Raw genomic sequence first — 20856 nt, 5'->3', positions numbered from 1 at the left:
GTTAAGGAAGTTTGGTCCTAAGCTGACATGATGAAGATTTGGGCCTACTTTTTCTTCTATTTGGTGTGGAATCTCTGTTCTAATTCCTCAGTCCTTGATCCATTTTGAGTTGAGTTTTGTACAGGGTGAGAGATAGGGGTTTAATTTCATTTTGCTGCATGTGAATTTCCAGTTTTCCCAGCACTATTTGTTGAAGAGGCTGTCTTTTTTCCTTTGTATGTTTTTGGCACCTTTGTCTAGTATGAGATAACTGCGGGTTTGTCTCTCTGTCTTCTATTCTGTGCCATTGGTTTACCTGCCTATTTTGGTGCCATTATCATGCAGTTTTTGTTACTATTGCTCTGTAGTGTAGTTTATGGTCTGATATTTTGATACCTCTTGTTTCACTCTTCCTGCTAAGGATTGCTTTGACTGTTCTGGGTCTTTTATTTTTCCAAATGAGTTTCATGATTGCTTTCTCTTTCTATGAGGTATTTCTTTGGGATTTTAATTGGAATTGCATTGAATCTGTATAGCACTTTTGGTAGTATGGCCATATTGGCTATTAATTCTGTCTATTCAAGAACATGGGAGATCTTTCCATCTTCTAAGATTTTCTTTAATTTCTTTCTTTAGTGTTCTGTAGTTTTCATTGTAGAGGTCTTTCACCTCTTTTGTTAGATTGTTTCCCTTGTATTTTATTTTATTTTGTGAATGGGGTAGTTTTCCTCATTTCTCTTTCAGAGAATTCAAAGTGATTCATTTTTTCCCAGTAATTTTAAATGCATTTTTGTAATGTACATACATACATACATACATACATACATACATACATACATACATACATAGCAATCCTTTGGTATCTGCTGAGAGGTGGTTCTATTACCTGTCCACAGATACTTAAGTCTTTTCCTTATAAGATGATACTTAGAACCAATGCATGTTCTCCCATGTACTTTAAGAAATCATCTCTATATTATAGCACCTAATACAGTGTAAATAATTGTTGTATTGTTTTGTTTAGGGACTAACAACAAGACAAACCTATACATATTTAATAACACAATTTTTTTCTGAATATTTTCAGTCTGCATTTGGTTAAATTTGTAGATGCAGAACTTGCAGATGTGTTGGGCCAGCTATACTTTTTATCAGTTTCTGGGCTTTATTTTCTGCCCTGTTTTCCATTGAATATTTTGTTATTGCTTATACCATTTTTTTTCATCATAGTAGTTTTATAATATGCTCAATATTTAGAAATGTGAATTCCTTTGTAATATTTTTCCTTTTCAATATTATGTGTATATTTAACTTTTTTGTAAGATGTCCTCCTGTGTCCCCTTTCTCCAAAAAATACCATTAGAATTTCGATGAGAGCTGGGTTTGGTGGTATATACCTATAGTAGGAGGCGGAGGCAGGAGGATGACTTGAGCCAAAATAGGGGACATTGTTTCAAAAAAGATAGTAGATAAGCAAACAGAGTAGACTCTGTACTTGTCAGCTAAGGCTTGAGTCATTCCTAATTGTAAGATATTAGAGAAGTTCCTTAAGCTTTTCTCTGCATAATTGTTCCAGTTATCTCTGGATTTTATGTATGTGTGTATATGTGTATTTAATTGCTTCTGTTAATGAGTTGCTTTTCTGTTTTCTTTTAGTTTAAAAGCATTTATTGTGAAATATATGTATTCCAAAGAATGTATATGTGTCTGTGTGTGTGTGTGTGTGTGTGTGTGTGTGTGTGTGTGTGTCTATGATTTAAAGAAAAATAGTTAAATGAAACTAATTGCCCACTGCATAGCATAAGAAATGGGGCAGTGTACAAACACCATAGAAGCTCCATGCATTCCTTTCCCATTTCATTCTACTGTTCTCTTAGGAGGGACCATAATCATAACTTTTGGGTGAATAATTCCCTTGCTTTCCCTTACTGTAATACAATCTTTGTAGCTATCCCTAAACATATGTATTATTTATTTTGTCTGCTTTAGGACATCTTTAAGAGACTTACTATGTGTATTTCTCTGTGAGACTTTTTTGGTATGGTATATTTTATATTATTGACTCACCCATGTTAAGGTTTGTACCTTGGTTTATTCATACTCACTGCTATGTAGCCTTCTGCTGTGGGAATAGACTACAATCTTTGTCCATTCTTCTGTTGATAGTCATTCAGATTATTTCCAATTTTTGCTCTGATAACACATTATTGTACATGACTTCTGGTATACTTGTGTGTATCTACTTTACATAAGGCAATTCATAGAGCATTTTCTTGTTAATTTTATTAAGTAATTCCAAGCTGTTTACCAAAAGGATTTTTACCAATTTATACTCACCAGTAATATGTGAAAGTCCATATTGTTCCACATTCTCATCAGTATTTGATATTGGCAAACTTTTATCATTTGCCATTCAGGTGAGTATAAAATGTGTCTCACTGTAACTTTTTTTTTTTTTTTAATATTTTTAGTTGTAGATGGACACAATACTTTTGTTTATTTAGTTTATTTTTTTTCCCCTTTTTATGTGGTGCTGGGTTCAAACCCAGTCAACCTTTCTGATTACTAATAAGGTTGAGCATCTTATTTTATATATAGGTTCCACTTAGGTTTTCTCTTCTTTCCATTGCCCATTTAGGTCTTGTTTCATTTTTCTTTGGAGCTGTCTTTTTCTTATCGATATGTAGAAATTTTTAAAGTGTTTATGCTTCTCCTTTATTAGTTATGTACATTATAGACATCTCTTAATTTTGCTTTCTTTTGATTATCATAATTCTTAAATTTAATAAAATATAATTTTTCATTTTTCAAAAGAGCATTTTTGTGTTTTAGGAAATTATTTCCTACACAGAGATATGAAAAGATATTCTTCCGTATTGTCTTTTTAAAGTTTCATGTTTCTTTTATTTTCACATTTCAGATCTCTTTGAAATTATTTTAGTCTGTAGTATCACATAGGAATTAAGACTTACTTTTTCTTTATGAATGATTAATTTACCTGGTGTTTGCTAAGAGGGCCGTCTTTTCCTTAGAAACCTGAAGTATTTGCTGTCATAAACTGAGTTTCCACATATGGTGGTGCGTTTCTGGGCTCTTTTCTGTTTGGTTGACCTAGTTGTCTTTGCCTTTGTCTTTACCACACTGTTCTAATTACTGTAGCTTTATAGCATGTTACTTGATGACTGGTGGGGCAATCCTTTTACCTTGTTCTTTTTCAGGAGTGACTTGGCTATTTTTGGCTCTGCTCTTTGATACAAATGTTAGAGTTTATACCGGGAAATGTCTGTAAGAACTTGGTATTTTTATTGGAATAGCTTTGAAAATAGAGATTTACATGCCAAATATTTCTATCTTTACTATATTGAATCTCTTAATTTGTCTTTTAAAATTCTCTTTAGTAAAGTTTGTCATTTTCTTCATTAAACACAAATTGATTATTACTCTATAGTTTTTTCCTTCTATTTAATTTTCTTTAAATTGCATTTTCCGTTTTTTCTCCCTTAAATGTAATGGTTTAATTTGTATCCAGCAACCTTCTTCACTTTCTTATTAATGATGATACTTTGTAGGTTATTTTCTTGATTTTCTGTAAATGATGACTTATTTTTTTCCTTTCTAGTCCTTATACTTTTTGTATCAAGTTTTTGGTTGGCTATAGCTTCTAGCATCTGATAAAACAGAAATAGTATTGTTATATATTCTTACTTTTTTCCTACTCTTAAATAGGATGTTTTTAAGCTTCACTATTACGGTAAGATCTTGGCTGTTTCTTGGGGCGGGGGTTCGGGGGGTTGAACTCAGGGGCACTTGACCACTGAGGCCATATCCCCAGCCCTATTTTGTATTTTATTTAGACAGGGTCTCACTGAGTTGCTTAGCGCCTCACTTTTGCTGAGGCTGGCGTTGAACTCTCGATTCTCCTGTGTTAGCCTCTGGAGCCACTGGGATTACAGGGGGTGCCACCAGGCCTGGCTGTAATATTTTTTTAATGTATATTTTTTATGACTCTATTACGTTTATTTATTTTTAAAAATTTGGTGCTGAGGATTGAACCTAGTGCAGGGAAGTGTGTATTTTTATATTTAGAGCCTGTCACTGTGCTTGGTACAGTACAGCTGTTGTCTGTTCTGTCAATGAATGAATATAGTAGGACTTTGAGAGCTTTACATTTGCTTTGGCTTCTCTTATGTGGTACAGTAATTCAAAAATGCTTAAGTCTTTATCTTGGTGAAAGAGTCAGAGACTTCAATGTTTCTGTTATGTTTTTAATGCTTTAGAAGAGGAATGTCAGCAGTTGAATTTAAGAATTTGAATACAAATATTTTGGAAACAGACCATATTTTATTTGTTTTCATGGCAGTATTGATTGTAATATAAAGATGCTTTGTAAACCAAAGATCTATTTAAATTTATGAAGCTGAATTTTAGACTGAATTTTCTGAGGAAGATTTATTCTGTTTAGGACTTTGTTTTTATCTATTTATAGTTTTAATGCATCATTATAATCTAGATTAGATTTGTAAGTTTAGTACTGTAATGGTACCGTGAAGTTTCTGATCAAAGTCTGAACATAGCAGTTAATATGATACTAATAATGAACAAATTAGTTTGTCAAATCTCTTCTGTAATTCAGAATAGACCCCTTCTACTCTTCTGCCTTTCCCTGTACCTGGTTTTTTTTTTTTTAACAGATGGGGAAATTAAGGCATAAAGGTAGAGATTCCCTGAATTTGGTGTATTGCTTACTGCAGTAGACCACTTTGCTTCTGTGAGAATTGTAAACTACCATACTTTCCAGGTATGTGCTGAAATCTCCATTTCTAAAAACCTGCAAGTCTTGCTAATAAAGAAAAACTCTTACTCAGTCATTTTATGTGTTTAGCTATATTCAGAACATCTATAGTGTGACTAAAAATTCTATTTCTGAATTTGTAGAGAAGAGTGGAGTATAGAAATTTTGCTGAAGGATTTTCAAAAAATAATAGAGCTGTCTATTTTTTCCCTTAATCATTTTTGTTCCTTTCATACCCTATATCTTCTGTCTTCCCAGTGAAGTTGACCCATGACTAGTGTTAGTTCTAGATCATTGTTTCTGACCTGGGGGTGATTTTACCCTTCAGAAGACTTTTGGCAATGTCCGGAGACATTTTCAGTTGTTACTACTGGTGGATGCTGTTAGCATCTATAGGGTGTAGGCCAGGGATGCTGCTAGCCATCCTACAATGCACAGTTAATCCTCAGCAGTCAAGGACTATGTGTCCTCAGTATGTCTAAATAGTGCTGAGGTTAAGATCTCTATCCCATCTCTTCTAGATAATGGTGTTACCTTTCATTTTGGAACTTGAGAGAGAACTTGTAGTGCCTCTGTGTTGAAGGGCAGCATGGTTTCTTAGAAAGAGCATGGGCTTAGAGTTTCACAGAACTGCTGTTGAAACCTTAGTCTGTCTGTACTGGTTATATGTAACTATATTCAAGTATGTGGAAGAAGGCAGGGCAAAAAAGGAAAGGAAGGAATACAGATATATTAACACATTATAGAGTGCTGAGTATTATTTGAACCCCATATGCCAGTGACCCAGTTTATGTTGTTCACTCCTGATACCAGAGGCAAATTTTACTTCTTTAGTGTTCAGTTTTTTCATCTATAAGATGAAGATAATAGTACTTAAATCTGGATTTTAGGAAAGATTTTATCAGAAAGTACAAATAAAGCAGGATCTCCTGTGACTGGGATATATTAAGCACATAGTAAGTACTTGATTTTGTTTGTTATTAATAGTAACTTTGCATTGTAATCACTTGGATTTGCTCTCAGAAGTGATGTATGAAAGTGGACAGGACTGTCCAACCTGTGACTGGATAAACAAAATGTGGTCTATTCATACAGAGGAGTGTTACATACTTTGACATAAAAAGGAACAAAGTGCTGATATATGCCACAATGTGAATGAACCTTGAAACATATGTTTATATGCCTTAACAACCTAAACCAGTCCTGAAAGATTATATACTGTGTAATTCCACTGATATGAGGAAATCCAGAATGGGCACATCTCTAGAGACAAAAGTAGATTAGTGGTTGTTTAGTGCTGGGGAAGATGGAAAGAGTTAAGGAATAATAACAAAAGGAGTTTGTTTTTGTGGTGATAAAATTACAGAAAGTTCTAAAGTTAACTGTGGTGATGGTCTCATAACTTTATGAAGATACTATAAACCCTAAATTATACAATATAAATTAGTGAATTATATAGCGTGTCAAGTTATACATCACTGAAGCTGAAACAAGGCAAGATGAGGGCTCTGTGTCCTTTCTGTGGCATTGAATATTTTGTTCTTTGGTCTCTACTGTGACTTCCATTTTCTGGTTTCTGTGGGTCTGACTTAGAGGAAGCATTCCTTCAGAAATAACAGTAACATTGCTGGTTCTTTCATCACTAACTCTGTGGTGACAGCTGCCTCGGGTACACCTTTGAGTTTTGTCCAGTTCAAAACAATTTCTCATACCAGTTCTGTATAACTGGTATGAGTTAATACCAAACAGCTAATAGACTTGAACGTATTCCACTTTTCTTACAATACATGAACATTTTTGCACTGAATTGGCCATGAACTTTGTAACCAGATTCTAATATGTTTTATTTTTATAAATGGATAGCAGGTTAGAAAACTAGTTTCCCTAGTGGATGTCAGCTAGTAACTATAGTCAATGGCCTAGAGTTAGGAACCCCTTAAGCAAACAGGGACATTATAGTTATGAAATATTTAATAATAAAAACAGTATAATTCATACTGCTATAGTGATAAATACTTTAATGAAAGATGTGCTTGCAAGCAAATTCTCCTTTGCTTATATTTTTTGATTGCAACAGAATACTTCACCCAAATAGGTTTAAGGGAATTTATGGCTCATGTTACTGAAAAGTCTGTATACAAGGGATGTCTTTAGATATGTCAGAATGCAGAGTTTCAAACAGCCATGCCATGACATTGCTTCTTTTTTAGGGAGGCTCTGTTCTTTGCCCTTAGCTTGTTATATAGTTTCTTCCTTATGGTTGTAAGATGGCTGCAGCAGCTCCAGGCTTTAAGTCTCAGCATCAAGACTTGTGGGTGTAGAGTTTTCTCTCTCAACAATGGAATACTCCTGACTGGATTCAGACTAGCCTCAGCTGGGATTATATGTTTATTCTAGAACTAATCTCAGTGATCAGAAGACTGGGATATGTTGATTGACTTTGGCCAGTAGAGTGTACCCTAAACATGAGGTAGCAGGATCAACATTATTCAGAACCCTAGGAGTTTGGAATTGGTTGGTTTACCAGAAGAATTTGGGGTTTCTTTTTATGTGTACCAGCAGGTTGAATTAGATGCTGGACGATGAGATAGTTTATATCCCCCGTAATGTCCAGCCTATATCCTACAAATTTTATCCTGATAATAATAGCTACAGAAATTTACTGATATTCTATTTATGCAAGGTAGAATGAGTTTAAAAAAAAAAAAAAAACTTTGGGTAAAAAATAGGATTATGAGTTGTTCTAAGAGTTGTGGTCCTGAGGAAACTAATGTTTCTAAAACTTTTGAAATTTGGTATGATTTTTTTTTTCTTTTCTAATTCTGAATTCCATTTTCTTTAAGTACTCTAGATGAGCTGCCCCAGCTTTTTGATCCTACTACGTTTTTCCCTTTGTACTTTCTAATGCTTATTACTGCACATCATTTTATTTTTTTGACTTGTGCTTTCTAACTCAACATATACAAATCTAAAATCTTAGTTTCCAGTTCTTAAAACAATCAGTATCCCAGTTAAGTTCTGTACTTCAAAAATGCAGCTAGAGATCGCTTAACCAAGATGACTCTTGTTCGTTCATCATTGTGTCATGTAGCTTAGTGAGACTTTCACTTGGAGACATCAGCTAATGTGATATCTGATTACTTTCCATATTTACAATTGATGATTTCTCTTTGTTCTTGGGAAACAACAGGCAATCATTTCTTTGCTAGAGTGGTTTTATGGCACATATCATAAAATATTTAGTATGCTATTATTGCAATTAAGGCCAGTTTCTAATGTTGGATTGGATATAGACTGCTTGGGTAAGAGAATTTAAAATATTTTCAAATAGTGATGTGGTTATTAAATAGTTCCTGTTTTTAGAATTATAAATGAAGGGTGATCATTCTTTACTTTTTTTTTTTCCTGTCTTTTAAAAATCAGAACCTCATAGTTTTACAGAAAAATATCTGACTTAAATAAATGAAAAGGAAATAATTGGTGTCAGAATAATGATAGTTATTCTCTTTTTCTAATTTTTCCTGCATAGTGATCCTGGTGGAGGGATTGAAATGTCTGAGTTCATTCGGGAAGCCACACCTCCAGTTGGTTGCAGCTCAAGAAATTCTTATGCTGGTCTAGATCCAAGCAACCAGGTAGGAACCTGTGCTATATTATTTTGCCTTTTTCCCCTCCTTCTGATGATAGTCTTAGTTATTCTCATGTCTATAATAGTTGATGTTTATCTTTCTAATTATTTTTTATTATTTATTAATAACATATTTATGTTCTTATTTTGAATTAACTTTTCACCTGGATAAGTACATGCAGTTTTTTTAAAAAATATTTTTAGCTGTAGATGGACACAATTTCTTTCTTTCTTTATTTTATATGGTGCTGAGAATCCAACCCAGTGCCTCACACATGCTAGGCGAGTATTGTACCACTGAGCCACAAACCCAGCCCTTACATGTAGTTTTGATTGTGTTGTGGAAAATGCCTTAGGAAATTTAGTTTCTAGCTTGCTCCATCTAACTTCCTTCCTTCCAGTTGTGGTTATCCTTAGTTTTAGCATAAAAAAAGAAAAAAAAAAGAAGGAAAGAACTCACTCCCAAATCTCAGTGTTTTGGTATGTTAAGATAGAACTAGAGGTAGAATGCAGATCTGCTTGTAGCAGTTGTAGAATGTTTCTGCTGAAGGGTTTTCTCATACCTTGGTGGCAGCCTGTTGTACTCTCATTCTGTCTAACCTTGGCTATGCTCCTGTAGTTCTCCTGCTCATCCTAAACATGCCCTACTCAAGCCAAATCCCAGTCATTCCTGCTTGCCTTTTCAGCAGATGACATCACTAACTGGAGTGAAGTAAACTTTGGGAGAAACTTCTCATAATAAAACATTTTGTAATTGTGGGGTTTAGTGGTCATTGTGTCAGCCCTTTCATTTTGTAGAAGGAACAGCTGATTTCTGTCAGGGTCTAGACTAGCCCTCACTTCCTGATTCTCAGTCCAGTGTTCCTATTGTTTCATATACAATTTGAGGAATGAAACCACTTTTCCTCTCTCTCACTTTCTGTCCTGAAGGGAGATTTAGATCTTCTTTTTTGGCCTAACTCCAACTCTTTGTAACTACGTCGCATTCCTTAAGATTTTCAAAGACCTATGGTGTTGGCCCTTTGTCTGGTAGATAGAGCATTTTTTATTACTTAAACAGCACTTAGTTTTTTGGCATGTGAGGATATGTGGCAGTTTATAAGCCTCTACACACTTTCCTGTTTTTCACTGTGTAGTATACTGCCTATGCACAGTTGATTTTCAATTAATGATTACTAATTATGTGTATAGATAATAAAACCATAGAGGTAGGATTAGACTTGGCTTCTCATTTAACAAACAAGTAAATAGACTATCTGAGAACAATATTATGAAAACATCATTTTCTGTGAATCAGAATCTTGAATAGGCTGGGCACAGTGGCGAATGCCTATAATCATAGCGGCTCAGGAGGCTGAGGCAGGAGGAATCAAAAGTTCAAAGCAAGCCTTAGCAACTTAGTGAGGCCCTAAGCAACTCAGTGAGACCCTGTCTCTAAACAAAATATAAAAAGGGGCTGGGGATATGACTCAGTGGTTAAGCACCCCTGGGTTCAATCTCTGGTCCTCCTACCCGCCCCTCCAAATCTTGCATAGTCTTATTTCCTATTTTGCTAGAAGTTTTGCCTCTGTTTATGATTTAAAATTCAAGTGAGTGAATTTTGGTAACAGTTTTAGTTGTGACTGAGTGTAAAGAAAAAAAAAGTCCTTAAATTTGTCTTTTCATACAGGCTGATGAAATGGGAGATATGGGCATTAAAAAAAAAAAAAGAATATTATAAAAAAGGACTGTGCTACACATACTAATTTGGTACTTTTTAAGTTTCAAGTTTTACAGTGCTTTTTTGAAAAATAGTGTTACTATCCTTGAGCCTATTTTTTGTTGGCTTTTTGCTTTCCTCAGTTGCTTTTTATAGAATGAAATGACTTAATCCTTAAGATGGCTACATGTTTCATAATCTTAATTAACCCTAGCCTTTCTTCTTTCTTGGCAAAGTAAAATAATGTCAGATCATCCCAGGAAATTATTCTACATTTTTCCAACAGAGTTTTGGAAAGCCACATCTTTGTTAATTTTTGCAGTAGGGCAGGTGAAAGGGCACAGCAGTTGCCAACCACCTTTGGATACTCTGTCCTTGGCCTCATTTCTTTTGAAACTTGTCATACTTCTTTTAGGGAAGGAGTCCCCTCTTGAATATAATTAAAGCACATGTGTGCATAACACACAGCCTTAGGTTTTCCTTAAAATAGTGACTTTTAAATTAAAATGGTAAATATTGGAGGCTGTTGTGCTACTTGGGTTTTAGCAGTTTCATTTTGTATTATAATGAAAAATAGGGTGGATGTAATTGTTGTTATCCTTTAGATAAGCTGAAGTGAAATAGAGTCAGGCACTTTGTATATTGGTGGAGATACTCCAAGTGCGGACCTACTGTTTCTTGCACATGTTTTATTCTGTAGTATTTGTTACACATTGTCATAGTAATTTATGTAAATGTCTTCTGTACCAGTTAGTGAGCTCTTTGGATATAGTGGCTATATCTAGTCATTGTTACCATTCTTGCTTTTTTGCTACCTCTAGTTTGCTGCCTTCCATTTTCTGCCTTCCATTTCCTTTGTCTTCTTAAATTTTCCCCTTTATTTCTCTCCTTACCCCCCTCTTTTGTTTTGTCACTTGTTTTTCTTCAAATATTGTGGTGCCTGAGAGTATTCAAAGCATTTTATTTGGTGTGAGTAAGAATCAGGTCTTATCCCTCAAAGAGATTGAGACCTATAACTAAAGTTATAAATATGATATATATTGCCAAGGTATTAAGTACAAAGTCCTTTGACAGAGTAATAATTGCCATCAGAATGGCGCAGAAAAAAGGAATGGCTTCTAAGGAAAATTTATTAATTTCAGTTAGAGAGAGAGAGAGGCAAGGCTTCCTGGGGGAGGTGGCCTTGCCTGAAACACTTTCTAGTTATAAGTAGTAGGCTTTTATCTGAAATCCATAATCCTTCCTGGACCTCTCCTATGGCACTTGCAACAGGGAAGAAACACTGCAATGTTTTAATTTATGCAAATCACTTAAATAAAAAACTTCACCCGCAAGTATAGGAAGATGCTGTTTTTCTCAATTTGTTTTCTTTTCATTCTTAGAAAATTTAACAAATGAGGATACACAAGAAAATTAAAATCATTCATGATATTGTATATAATAAAAAAAAAAAAAACTTGTAAAAACAAAATGGAGTTCCACATGCTTGCTATTTTGAACTCCCTTCTCTTTCCTGAATGTATCATGAATGTTAATGCCATTGAGTTTTTCTAAAGTGACCCTTTGGGGGATGAATTGCATTTGGATATACTACTGTAGTTTATATTCTTGATCACCTGTTATTTCAGTCATGATTCTTTGCTGTTTGGGGGTAGCTTAACTAATACAAAAAAGCATGAAGAATAAAATATTATTACCATGGTATCTATTAAGAATGCTTTTGTCAGCAAATAATAGAATTCCCAACTAATACTAACTTAGAAAAGTAGGAGTTTGTGTTTGTCTTCTAAATCTAGAGGTGTTTGTGTGGCATTTGTTCAACATCTCAGTAATGCTGAGGCTCTGGATTGGCATTTCCACAGTTTTCTAGGCCTTTTCCCAGTGCTGCAGTATACACAACAGCTTCAGTCAAGACATGGTTCAGGAAGTGGGAAAGAGAGATTCTCCTTGGTCCTCTTACACTTAAAAGAATCTATTCCTGAAGCCCTCCAGCAGACTCTTCCCTTCATCCATTTACCAGAACTAGGTCATGTATCTCCCTCTAGACAGGGACTGGGGCCACTGCTCAAAGATGAAAAGATGAATCCCTGACATCTGATTAAAGTGGGGAACCTGGTAAAGGAGGAGAAGGGGAACCCTGTGAGGTTATGAGCAAGTGACAAAAGCCCATATTCCAAAAGTTTTTGAGAATCAAGTGTGGTGGCACATGCCTGTTGCGTATAATCCAGCTACTTGGGAGGTTGGGACAGGAGGATGGTGAATTCAAGGAGAGCCAGGACAATGTAGTAGGATCCTATCTCAAAAAAAAAAAAAAAATTTGTGTTTTTAACGTTTGAATTCCTAGAAGGGTGTGCAAAAAATAGAGTTTTTGTTTGCTTTTTTATATTTTTGGTACCAGGGATTGAACGCAGTGATGCTTAATCACTGAAACACATCCCTGGCTCTTTTTATTATTTTTGGGCAGGGTCTCACTAAGTTGCTTAGGGCTTTGCTAAATTGCTGAGGCTGGCTTTGCACTTGGGATTCTCCTGCCTCAGCCTCCTGAGCTGCTGGGATTATAGGCATATACCACCGTATCTGGCTCTTATTTATTTTTAAATTTCTCTTTAGGAAGTTATGTGTTTATAATTCTAGTGGATGACATGTTATTTCTGTAACTTGTCTATCAAGTGTGGTAAGAATGAAACTTTGTTTTGCAGTACTTTTTGGACTTTTTTCCCCCCTGGCCAATTACAATGCCTTTAATGGTTAATTGAAAGCAGAAATTCTGAAACACTAGGAGAATCAAGTTAAAAAACAGTTCAAAAATATTACCAAGCTTGTTTTTTATTGACTACTTCCAGAGTTTATTAGTATTTTCATCTCTATGTTCCTGTTTGTATTACTTTTTCACTGGCATAGCTTCTATAGCATAGTATACCTCTTGAACGTACAGCTCAGTGTGGTTTTACATCTTTGCACATTCAGTGGCCATCCAGATCAAGAAAATTCTTCCTGCCCCTTCAAAAACAATATTAACCCATGTTTTGAGCATATTTCTTGTGGAGTGTACTACTGTTAAATTGAACCAATAACAGGTCAGACTAGTTAAAATATATAAAGTTTGTGTGTTGTTTTGAATTTTATTTTACAGTGCTCTTAACAGTTTTCTTTGAATCCCTTGAAAACAGGTGACGGGAAGATTTGCTAAGACTTGTTGATTTAATTATCTGTAATGTTGTTATATTTGGTTTCCTACTATGTTTGTACAATTTGTGTTATTTGTATGGTTTTTATGGTAGTATAATAAATAATGGCTGTGAAATTTAGGTACTTTGAAAGCGCAGCAATTACATTTTAGTTTTCTAAGTATACTTTGTGCTAAAAATTCACTTTTTGTGGATACATGCTTTAGATTTTTATTCTTTTTAAATGTTCCAACCATCTACAAATAAGTACTTGTCTGGAACTAAGGAAATTACAAATAGATAACATTAACAGTAGGGCAGTAAGATTTATGTTGCTCTTTGTAGCATATGTTAATGTATTTTGTCCCCCCAACCCTTCCCTTTATGTGCCCTAAGAAATCTAAATTTATTCCAGGTAGACTCAGTGCCTGGTTTTGCTTTTGTTTATTATAATACTAGCATGTCATGATACAACATAAAAATTGATAATAACTATGATACAAATTGCTTAAGATTGGAGGCATATGGCCTTGGGAACTTCATCAATTGTGAGCATGCAGGAGGGATTCAGGATCTTGGCACACCTGCAAGATAACACAGCATGTGCCACAGAAACAGGTTGTGTGGCTGTGATAGAACATACTTAATAAGTATATTTTAATATTAATAAAAAGCGACAGCATGTTTAGGTAATATAATTTTGTTTGATAATCTTGCTAGTGTGTATTGACATATTGCAATACATTACATTACATGCAATACATTATAATATGTCATATTGTAATGACATACTGCTAGCATTTTATTTAGTTTTATTTACCTTATGTTGTGTTTTCAGATTGGATCTGGTTCCTCTCGTCTTGGAACAGCAGCAACTATTAAAGGTAGACATGATCTAACTTGAACCTTGCCTCTGACTTTCCATTTCTTTTTTGTTTGTAATAAAGATAATAGTACTACACATTCAAATGTCATTTTTGACCTTAGAGCTAAAATTATTTTGTTAAAGATCACTTGATTTCAAACTTTGGATTATGCAAAGAGGAATGAAGGGAGAGGTGGGGTGGGAGGGGATGGGAAGGACTGTAGAATGAGACAGACATTATTACTCTATGTACAGTATGAAAAAAAATTTAAAAAGATTGCTTATTTTAAATTGTTCTCTTTTCATCATCTAAATTCCAACATAATGACCATTTATTTGTATTATATTGCACAAATTATAAGTTTTTGATATGTAAGAAGCTTCCTTGCTAATAGAAAATACATACTTTCACATGTTTAGGTGAGGTTCATGGAAAATTTATTTGATGTGAAAAATTTAAATATGATTGCTGATATCCTATACAAATACTTAAGATAAATTCACATTATTTTTGTCCTACAATTTTTTAGTTTACTTATTTTTCCAAGGAAGGAAATTTATGTTATTTCAAATTGTTCTAACATAATTTATTTTAAAAATTTTTTTTTTTTTGGGTACCAGGGATTGAACCCAGGGGTACTTAACCACTGAGCCACATCCCCAGCCCTTTTTTGTGTTTTTATTTAGAGACAGTGTCTCACTAAATTGCTGAGGGGCTCCCTAAGTTGCTGAAGCTGGCTTTGAACTCTCCATCCCCCTGCCTCTGTCTCCTGAGCTGGTGGGTTTACAGGCATGTACCACCATGCCCGGCTAAAATGTACTTATTTTTTTAAGAAATAGTTTTACTAGCTAACATTATGAAGCTTTCCACATTATTATTATTTTTTTTTTTAGTTCTCTGAGAATAATTATGTGCTCTGATAGTCCATGATATTTCAGTTAGTTCATCTTCCATTATTGGAACCTTTGATATACAGAAACTGCTTTAGTTGATAATTGTCTACCATACTCCTGATATCCTTTCTTGGTCATGTCACATTTAGCCTTTACTTTAATAAAGTGTCCTTGTGTGTTTTCCTTAACTTTATAGGAGATACAGACACTGCTAAGACTTCTGATGATATCAGTTTAAGTCTGGGCCAGAGCTCTAGTCTTTGTAAGGAAGGAAGTGAAGAACAAGGTAAGAACCTTAAGTCACACAGTGATACACACTGTAGTGACCAGGGTGAATTAGTGGAATATGTCATTTATATTTTGCTAGTTTGTAATAATATAATATGGTTATTTTTAGGAAACATTAAACAATATGATTTACTGAGAGAATAATAATACAGCATTATAAGTACTTTTCCCTCACTGAATTAAATTATACATGTTCTGACAAATAAATATGAAGAGAGAAATTTTATAAACATGTGTCCCAGAGTAAGTGTGAGATGGGAATTAAGAATCATGCTATTCTTTAGTTGGTTAGAGCATTGAGCCAAACTAAGTAATAACAGTATGTAAAACTAGCATTTTCTATTTCAGTATGATCTCTAAATGCCAGCTGCTTCATCTCTTACCTGACTGCAGAAACAATAATGAATTATAAAGAGAAATAACTTGCTCTTGGATTTTCTGAGAAACTTTGTCTCTAACACAGTACTTTCCTATAACAGATTATTAATAGAAAGTTTGGTTACATGTGCTTCTTTTTCCTTCTTACTCAACTCCATTATAAGTAAATAATTTAGAACTTCATAGAGTTTGTTTTTGACTAAGATATTTTCATGTTTGAGTTTTGATTTTCAAACATGAAAGGACAGATAAGTCATTTCCATTTTTAAGTGAAGATTTTCAAAGGTTGTATAGAAACAAGGAACCAGAATTGAATGAGATATCTGTCTTCCTGTTTTTACCCTGTTGTAACCTATTATTCTCTTAGCTGTGGTGATGACATTTGGTGAATAGATTGGCTGAAAGATTTTCTATTCTTAATCATGAAGGTTGCTTATGAGGTTGCACATCGATCACTAAATTATGACATGTCCATTAATTTGATATCTTACTCAAGTCCATTTCTCACAAGTATTTTTTATCGATACTTGGAAATTTATTACTGTAACTCTTAGCTTTTTTGGAATTAAAATAAAGACCTGTAAACATACTGTATGGTATGGAAACCTTTTTTTTAATTTTGTTTTGTTTTGCTTTATTTTTTAGTTAAAGATGAATCAGAAAAAAAAAAGATGAATCAGTTGTTTTGAGAGTTATAGTATCCTTTTCTATAATATTTAGCCATTGGAAGAATGTCGTAACACTAGGTGATAATCTTAGAATGGTTGGCACCACTGCTTTTAAGCATCATATCTCACATTATCTTGTTTTGTATATGGAAAGTACCCATGTACAAGCAAGATTTTTATAGTCCGGCTAGTTGAGGTTGCATCTATCCTTCAACTAGCTACATGTTAACATAGACAATGATGTCTTAACCTTTATTGAGCACATAGTTGTCCAGGCCAGGTATCAGCAAACTTATTCTGAAAAGAGCCAGATAGCTTTGTAGGCTGTGCATTCTCTCTTGTTACCCAATGACCTCAGCTTTGCCATGATAGAATGAAAGAAACCATAAACAATCTATAAACAAGTGGGCATGAGCTGTGCTACACTAAGACTTCTTTACAAATGTGGCCAGGTTTGGTTCCATGGTCCTTAGTTTGTCAACTCAGGGTTTAGGTCATCTTCTAAGCACTTGACATGTATTTACCCAGTTTAGGTCATCTTCTAAGCACTTGACATGTATTTACCCAGTTTAGGTCATCTTCTAAGCACTTGACATGTATTTACCCAGTTTAATATTCACTATGAGCATTTGAAATTGATACTGCTGTTATTTTTACTTTACAAGTAAGCACATTATGGGTTAGAAGTTAAAATAAACTTGCCCAAAGTCATACAGCTACAAAGTGGCACTCCTATAAATTAAATCTAGTTTTGAATCACTCTTTAACCACTCTGTGATACTACTTTCATTTAATTTTATAACTTGCTTTTATTGTGTAACATTTTTCCACTTGAAAAATATTATTGAGTACTCATTTTTTTTCCTGGCACTGTTTTTAAGTACTGGCAATAAACCAGTGAACAGACAAAAATTTCTACCCTTGTGTGGCTTCCATCCTATTAACATGTAGTCATATATATATGTCAGTACATATGTAGTAGGCAGAGGATGAGGAGTGGTAGGGGCTTAAGAAGTTGTAATTTTAGTAGAGTGATTGAGGGAAGACTCACCTAGTACAAAGACCTTAAGGAGTGTGCTTTCAGGGCATCTAGAGGATTGGGGATCCTTTCATGTAGAGGTAATAACAAGTGCAAAAACTGTAAAGTAGGAATGACTGGTCAGGTTTAAGAAATAATATGGCTGCTGCAAAATCAGTGAGGGGCCAACTTCTGTGGTGTCTGTGAAGTCATTTTAAAGATGTTAATTTTAATTCTCAGTGAGATGATGAACTACTAAAGGGTTATATTATGTTTTAACAGAATCACTGTGGCTTCTATGTTGAGAATATATTAAAAGGGGCAAAAGCTGAAGCAGAGAGCTCAGTTATCATATTATTGTACCAGTCCAGGGCACAGGTCATGGTTTAGCTAGCTTAGAGTTTAGGTGGATTATCTTCCTGATCCAATTCCTCCTTGGTTCTGACTGTGGTTTGGCACCACCTAGTGGCAATTTTTCATTCTGGCTTGATTATTATTTGGACTTGAGGTTGTCTTGGTGGCTAGCTTGAATTTATAGGGCAGTAACTTTTAGTTGCTTAACAGTTAACTGATTAATTGGCACTCTTTTTGTCAACATTATTTAGGACTTTCAGGAAAAATCTAATGATGTGGATGTGTATCCTCTTTTTTCTTCAGTTCTAAGGACTTAATTACGGTGTCCCCATTTAACTCACTCATGTCATCCCTGTCTAAGATCAGATCTTCAGACCATCCCATAAATGTACTAGTGTTGAGTAGAAGATAGAGGAACTTGTTCTAGGCATTTCTGAATGTTTATTGTGGAACCAAAATACTGTCTGAGATCTACGCAAGAGGGAGTATAGACAGATAAACGAAAAATTTTAAGTACTGAGTTTTGAGTTACTCACTTTAAGAAGTCCAGGAGACAGAGAAGGAACAACTAGTGAAATAGAAGGAAAATTGAGACTTATGTCCCAGCATTTCAAGACTGGATTGATCAGGTTTGCTAAATGTTGCTGACAGATCAAGGGACATGTAGACTGAGACTTGCCCATTGAGTTTAACAGTGTACAGGTATTGGTGACCTTGAAAGACATATTATTAAAAATTAAATATTTATTTTAATGTGGATTGAACCCAGTGCCTCACACGTTAGGCAAATCCTCTACCACGGAGTGACAACCCCAGCCTATTGAACGGCATAGTTTTAATGGAGAGGGATTAATTAATTTTAGAATCAGAGGAGAAGATTGAATAAGTGACTATAAAATACTCTCAAGGAATTTTTGTAAGAGGGCAGATACCTAAGTTGGTAGCTGTAAGAGGAAGTAAAGATGAAGGAAAGATTTGGATTTTGTAAGAGAAATAATAGTATGTTTGTACAGTTGATGGGGAATGATCTAGAAGAGGGGAGGAAAATATGATTTATGTTAGAAAATTAGTATATCTGCCACTGAGAAACTTTTGTTAATATTTTTGGTATGTAACTAATTTTTTAATTTTTTTATTATGACATAACTTGCATGCCATAAAATTCACCTTTTATAATGTCCAATTTAATGATTTTTTAGTATATTCACCACTATCTTAATTCTTGAACATTTTCATTACCATAAAAAGAAGGTTGTACCCATTATACTATCATCCCTTCTTCAGCCAGCCTCTGATATTCACCAGTTGTCTTTCTATCTCTATGTATTTTCCTGTTCTGAACATTTCATATAAATGGAATTATATAAAGCATGGCTTTTTGTGTCTGGTTTTTTTCATTTACTGTGTTGTTGTATGTATTAGGACTTAATTAGTTTTTATGGCTAAATGTCAACCCCCCTATTAACACCTAAAAAATTCCTCTGGACAGAGTTAAACCTTTAATGATACATTTGTTTAGCATTATTGAAAAAAATACATACATTAAAATTTGACTGTAATGTGAAAATATTTAAGTTTCTACTTCATTAATGTCTTAGAAGAGAGTTTTCAACTACTTGCTCAGAGCAGATAAATTTTTATTCTATAAAATTTATATCCTTGATAATTACTGATGAGATATTGAGATTTACCCCATAGTAACAAATTATAATTTGTTATAATATATACTACAAAATAAATAGGATGCTAGCTTTTACATTTTGAAATTTAGAGAGGAATGGTAACAACTCTTTTGGGCAAATGATAAAGAACTTGGGTTTTACTTATCTTGAAAACTTTAAAACAGAATAAAGCATGATAGAGCATTTATAAATTACAATTTAAGTGGTATGTTCTAGAGGCTATTTAAGTTTTTAATTATTTAGATCAGATTTAGATGTAGATTTTTTTTTAATTGTAAACAAATGGGATACATGTTGTTTCTCTATTTGTACATGGAGTCAAGGCATACCATTTGTGTAATCATAAATTTACATAGGGTAATGTTTGATTCATTCTGTTATTGTTTTTCCCTTCCCCCCCCCCCCCCCCCCCCCCCCCCACCCCTCTTTTCCCTCTATACAGTCCTTCCTTCCTCCATTAGATGTAGATTTTTTTTAAAGGTACATAAACATTTCTAGAACTCATTTTATTTTAGTCCTAAGGAGAAATGTCTACTTTAATCATTAAGATTCTACTGAGAAGAATCAGACTCACTATAGAATTTATTATTATACTTGTGTATGCAGTTAGGACAAATAAGATAATGCTGCTTTTTATTGAACTAAAAGCAGGTTCAAGCATCTTTTCTGTCAAAACATATAGTAAAAAGATCAGCTTTGTGCAGATCAGTTGCCAAGCTATATACCAAGATAAATTACAATGTAGGTAGGTTTCCTTATATTTTATTTACATATTATATATGGTACTTCAAGTCACTTATCACTACCCTAAATGATGGATTAAAGGAATGGACTTACATATAGGAGGATATTTTTTTTTTATGAGAGATTTTGGATTGCTGTATGAATGATGCAAGAGAAAGTACAATATTTTGTCCTATAATTATTATTATTTTTTTAAACCATTATGAACAGTATGATACCTGCATTGTCCTGTCATATTTGGGGATTGGTAAGCCCTGTGATTTTTTGTTTTTTAGTATTCTAGGTTTTTGTTAATTTGTAAAATATTGATATGAGTTTTTCAGAAGGAGTTTAGTATTGTGTTAGGTAAAATAATGGTAGCTACCGTTAATTGTAACACTATTCAAGCCAAGCATATGCGAAGAATTCAGTATTCCGTGCTTACTACTTCTCAGTGAGGTTGACATCATATTTTATAGATGAAGAAGCAGGCTCAAAAGAGTAACCCAAGGTTACCTGATTGGTAAGTTAGAGGTTGCAGAGAAATCCGGGTCCATTTTAAATATAATCCTTTGTTGCTTCTTATTTTATTATTGATAGTCTATAGAACCTTTTCTGAGGCCAGGTAGAGAACTCAGATTTGAAAGTTCAGTTCATTTCATTAGTAGAAAGCTTTCTTTATGTAGCTGCGAAATAGAAACCAGCTCTTTGGAATGACTGG

The 20856-nt window shown here is 34.0% G+C and overlaps 1 protein-coding gene across 10 annotated transcripts in view; it reads left to right on the top strand.

The window, feature by feature from the left end:
* PCNX1 (pecanex 1) overlaps positions 1–20856 on the top strand; it is a 164057-nt gene that overhangs the window by 38607 nt on the left and 104594 nt on the right. For 9 of the 10 annotated variants that reach the window (XM_079127061.1, XM_079127062.1, XM_079127063.1 and 6 more), the window contains exons 3-5: positions 8301–8406; positions 14104–14149; positions 15221–15310. In XM_079127061.1, coding sequence (XP_078983187.1) covers positions 8301–8406; positions 14104–14149; positions 15221–15310 — 242 coding nt within the window. Of the gene's footprint in view, positions 1–4670; positions 4778–8300; positions 8407–14103; positions 14150–15220; positions 15311–20856 lie in introns of all 10 variants that reach the window. The other variant, XM_079127068.1, reaches the window with a different exon arrangement.

This window comes from Sciurus vulgaris (assembly GCF_902686455.1).
Source record: "Sciurus vulgaris genome assembly, chromosome: 2".
NCBI classification, from domain to species: Eukaryota; Metazoa; Chordata; class Mammalia; order Rodentia; family Sciuridae; genus Sciurus; species Sciurus vulgaris.
The sequence above is the reverse complement of the archived record's forward strand: the minus strand, read 5'-3'. Positions and strand labels throughout refer to the sequence as shown.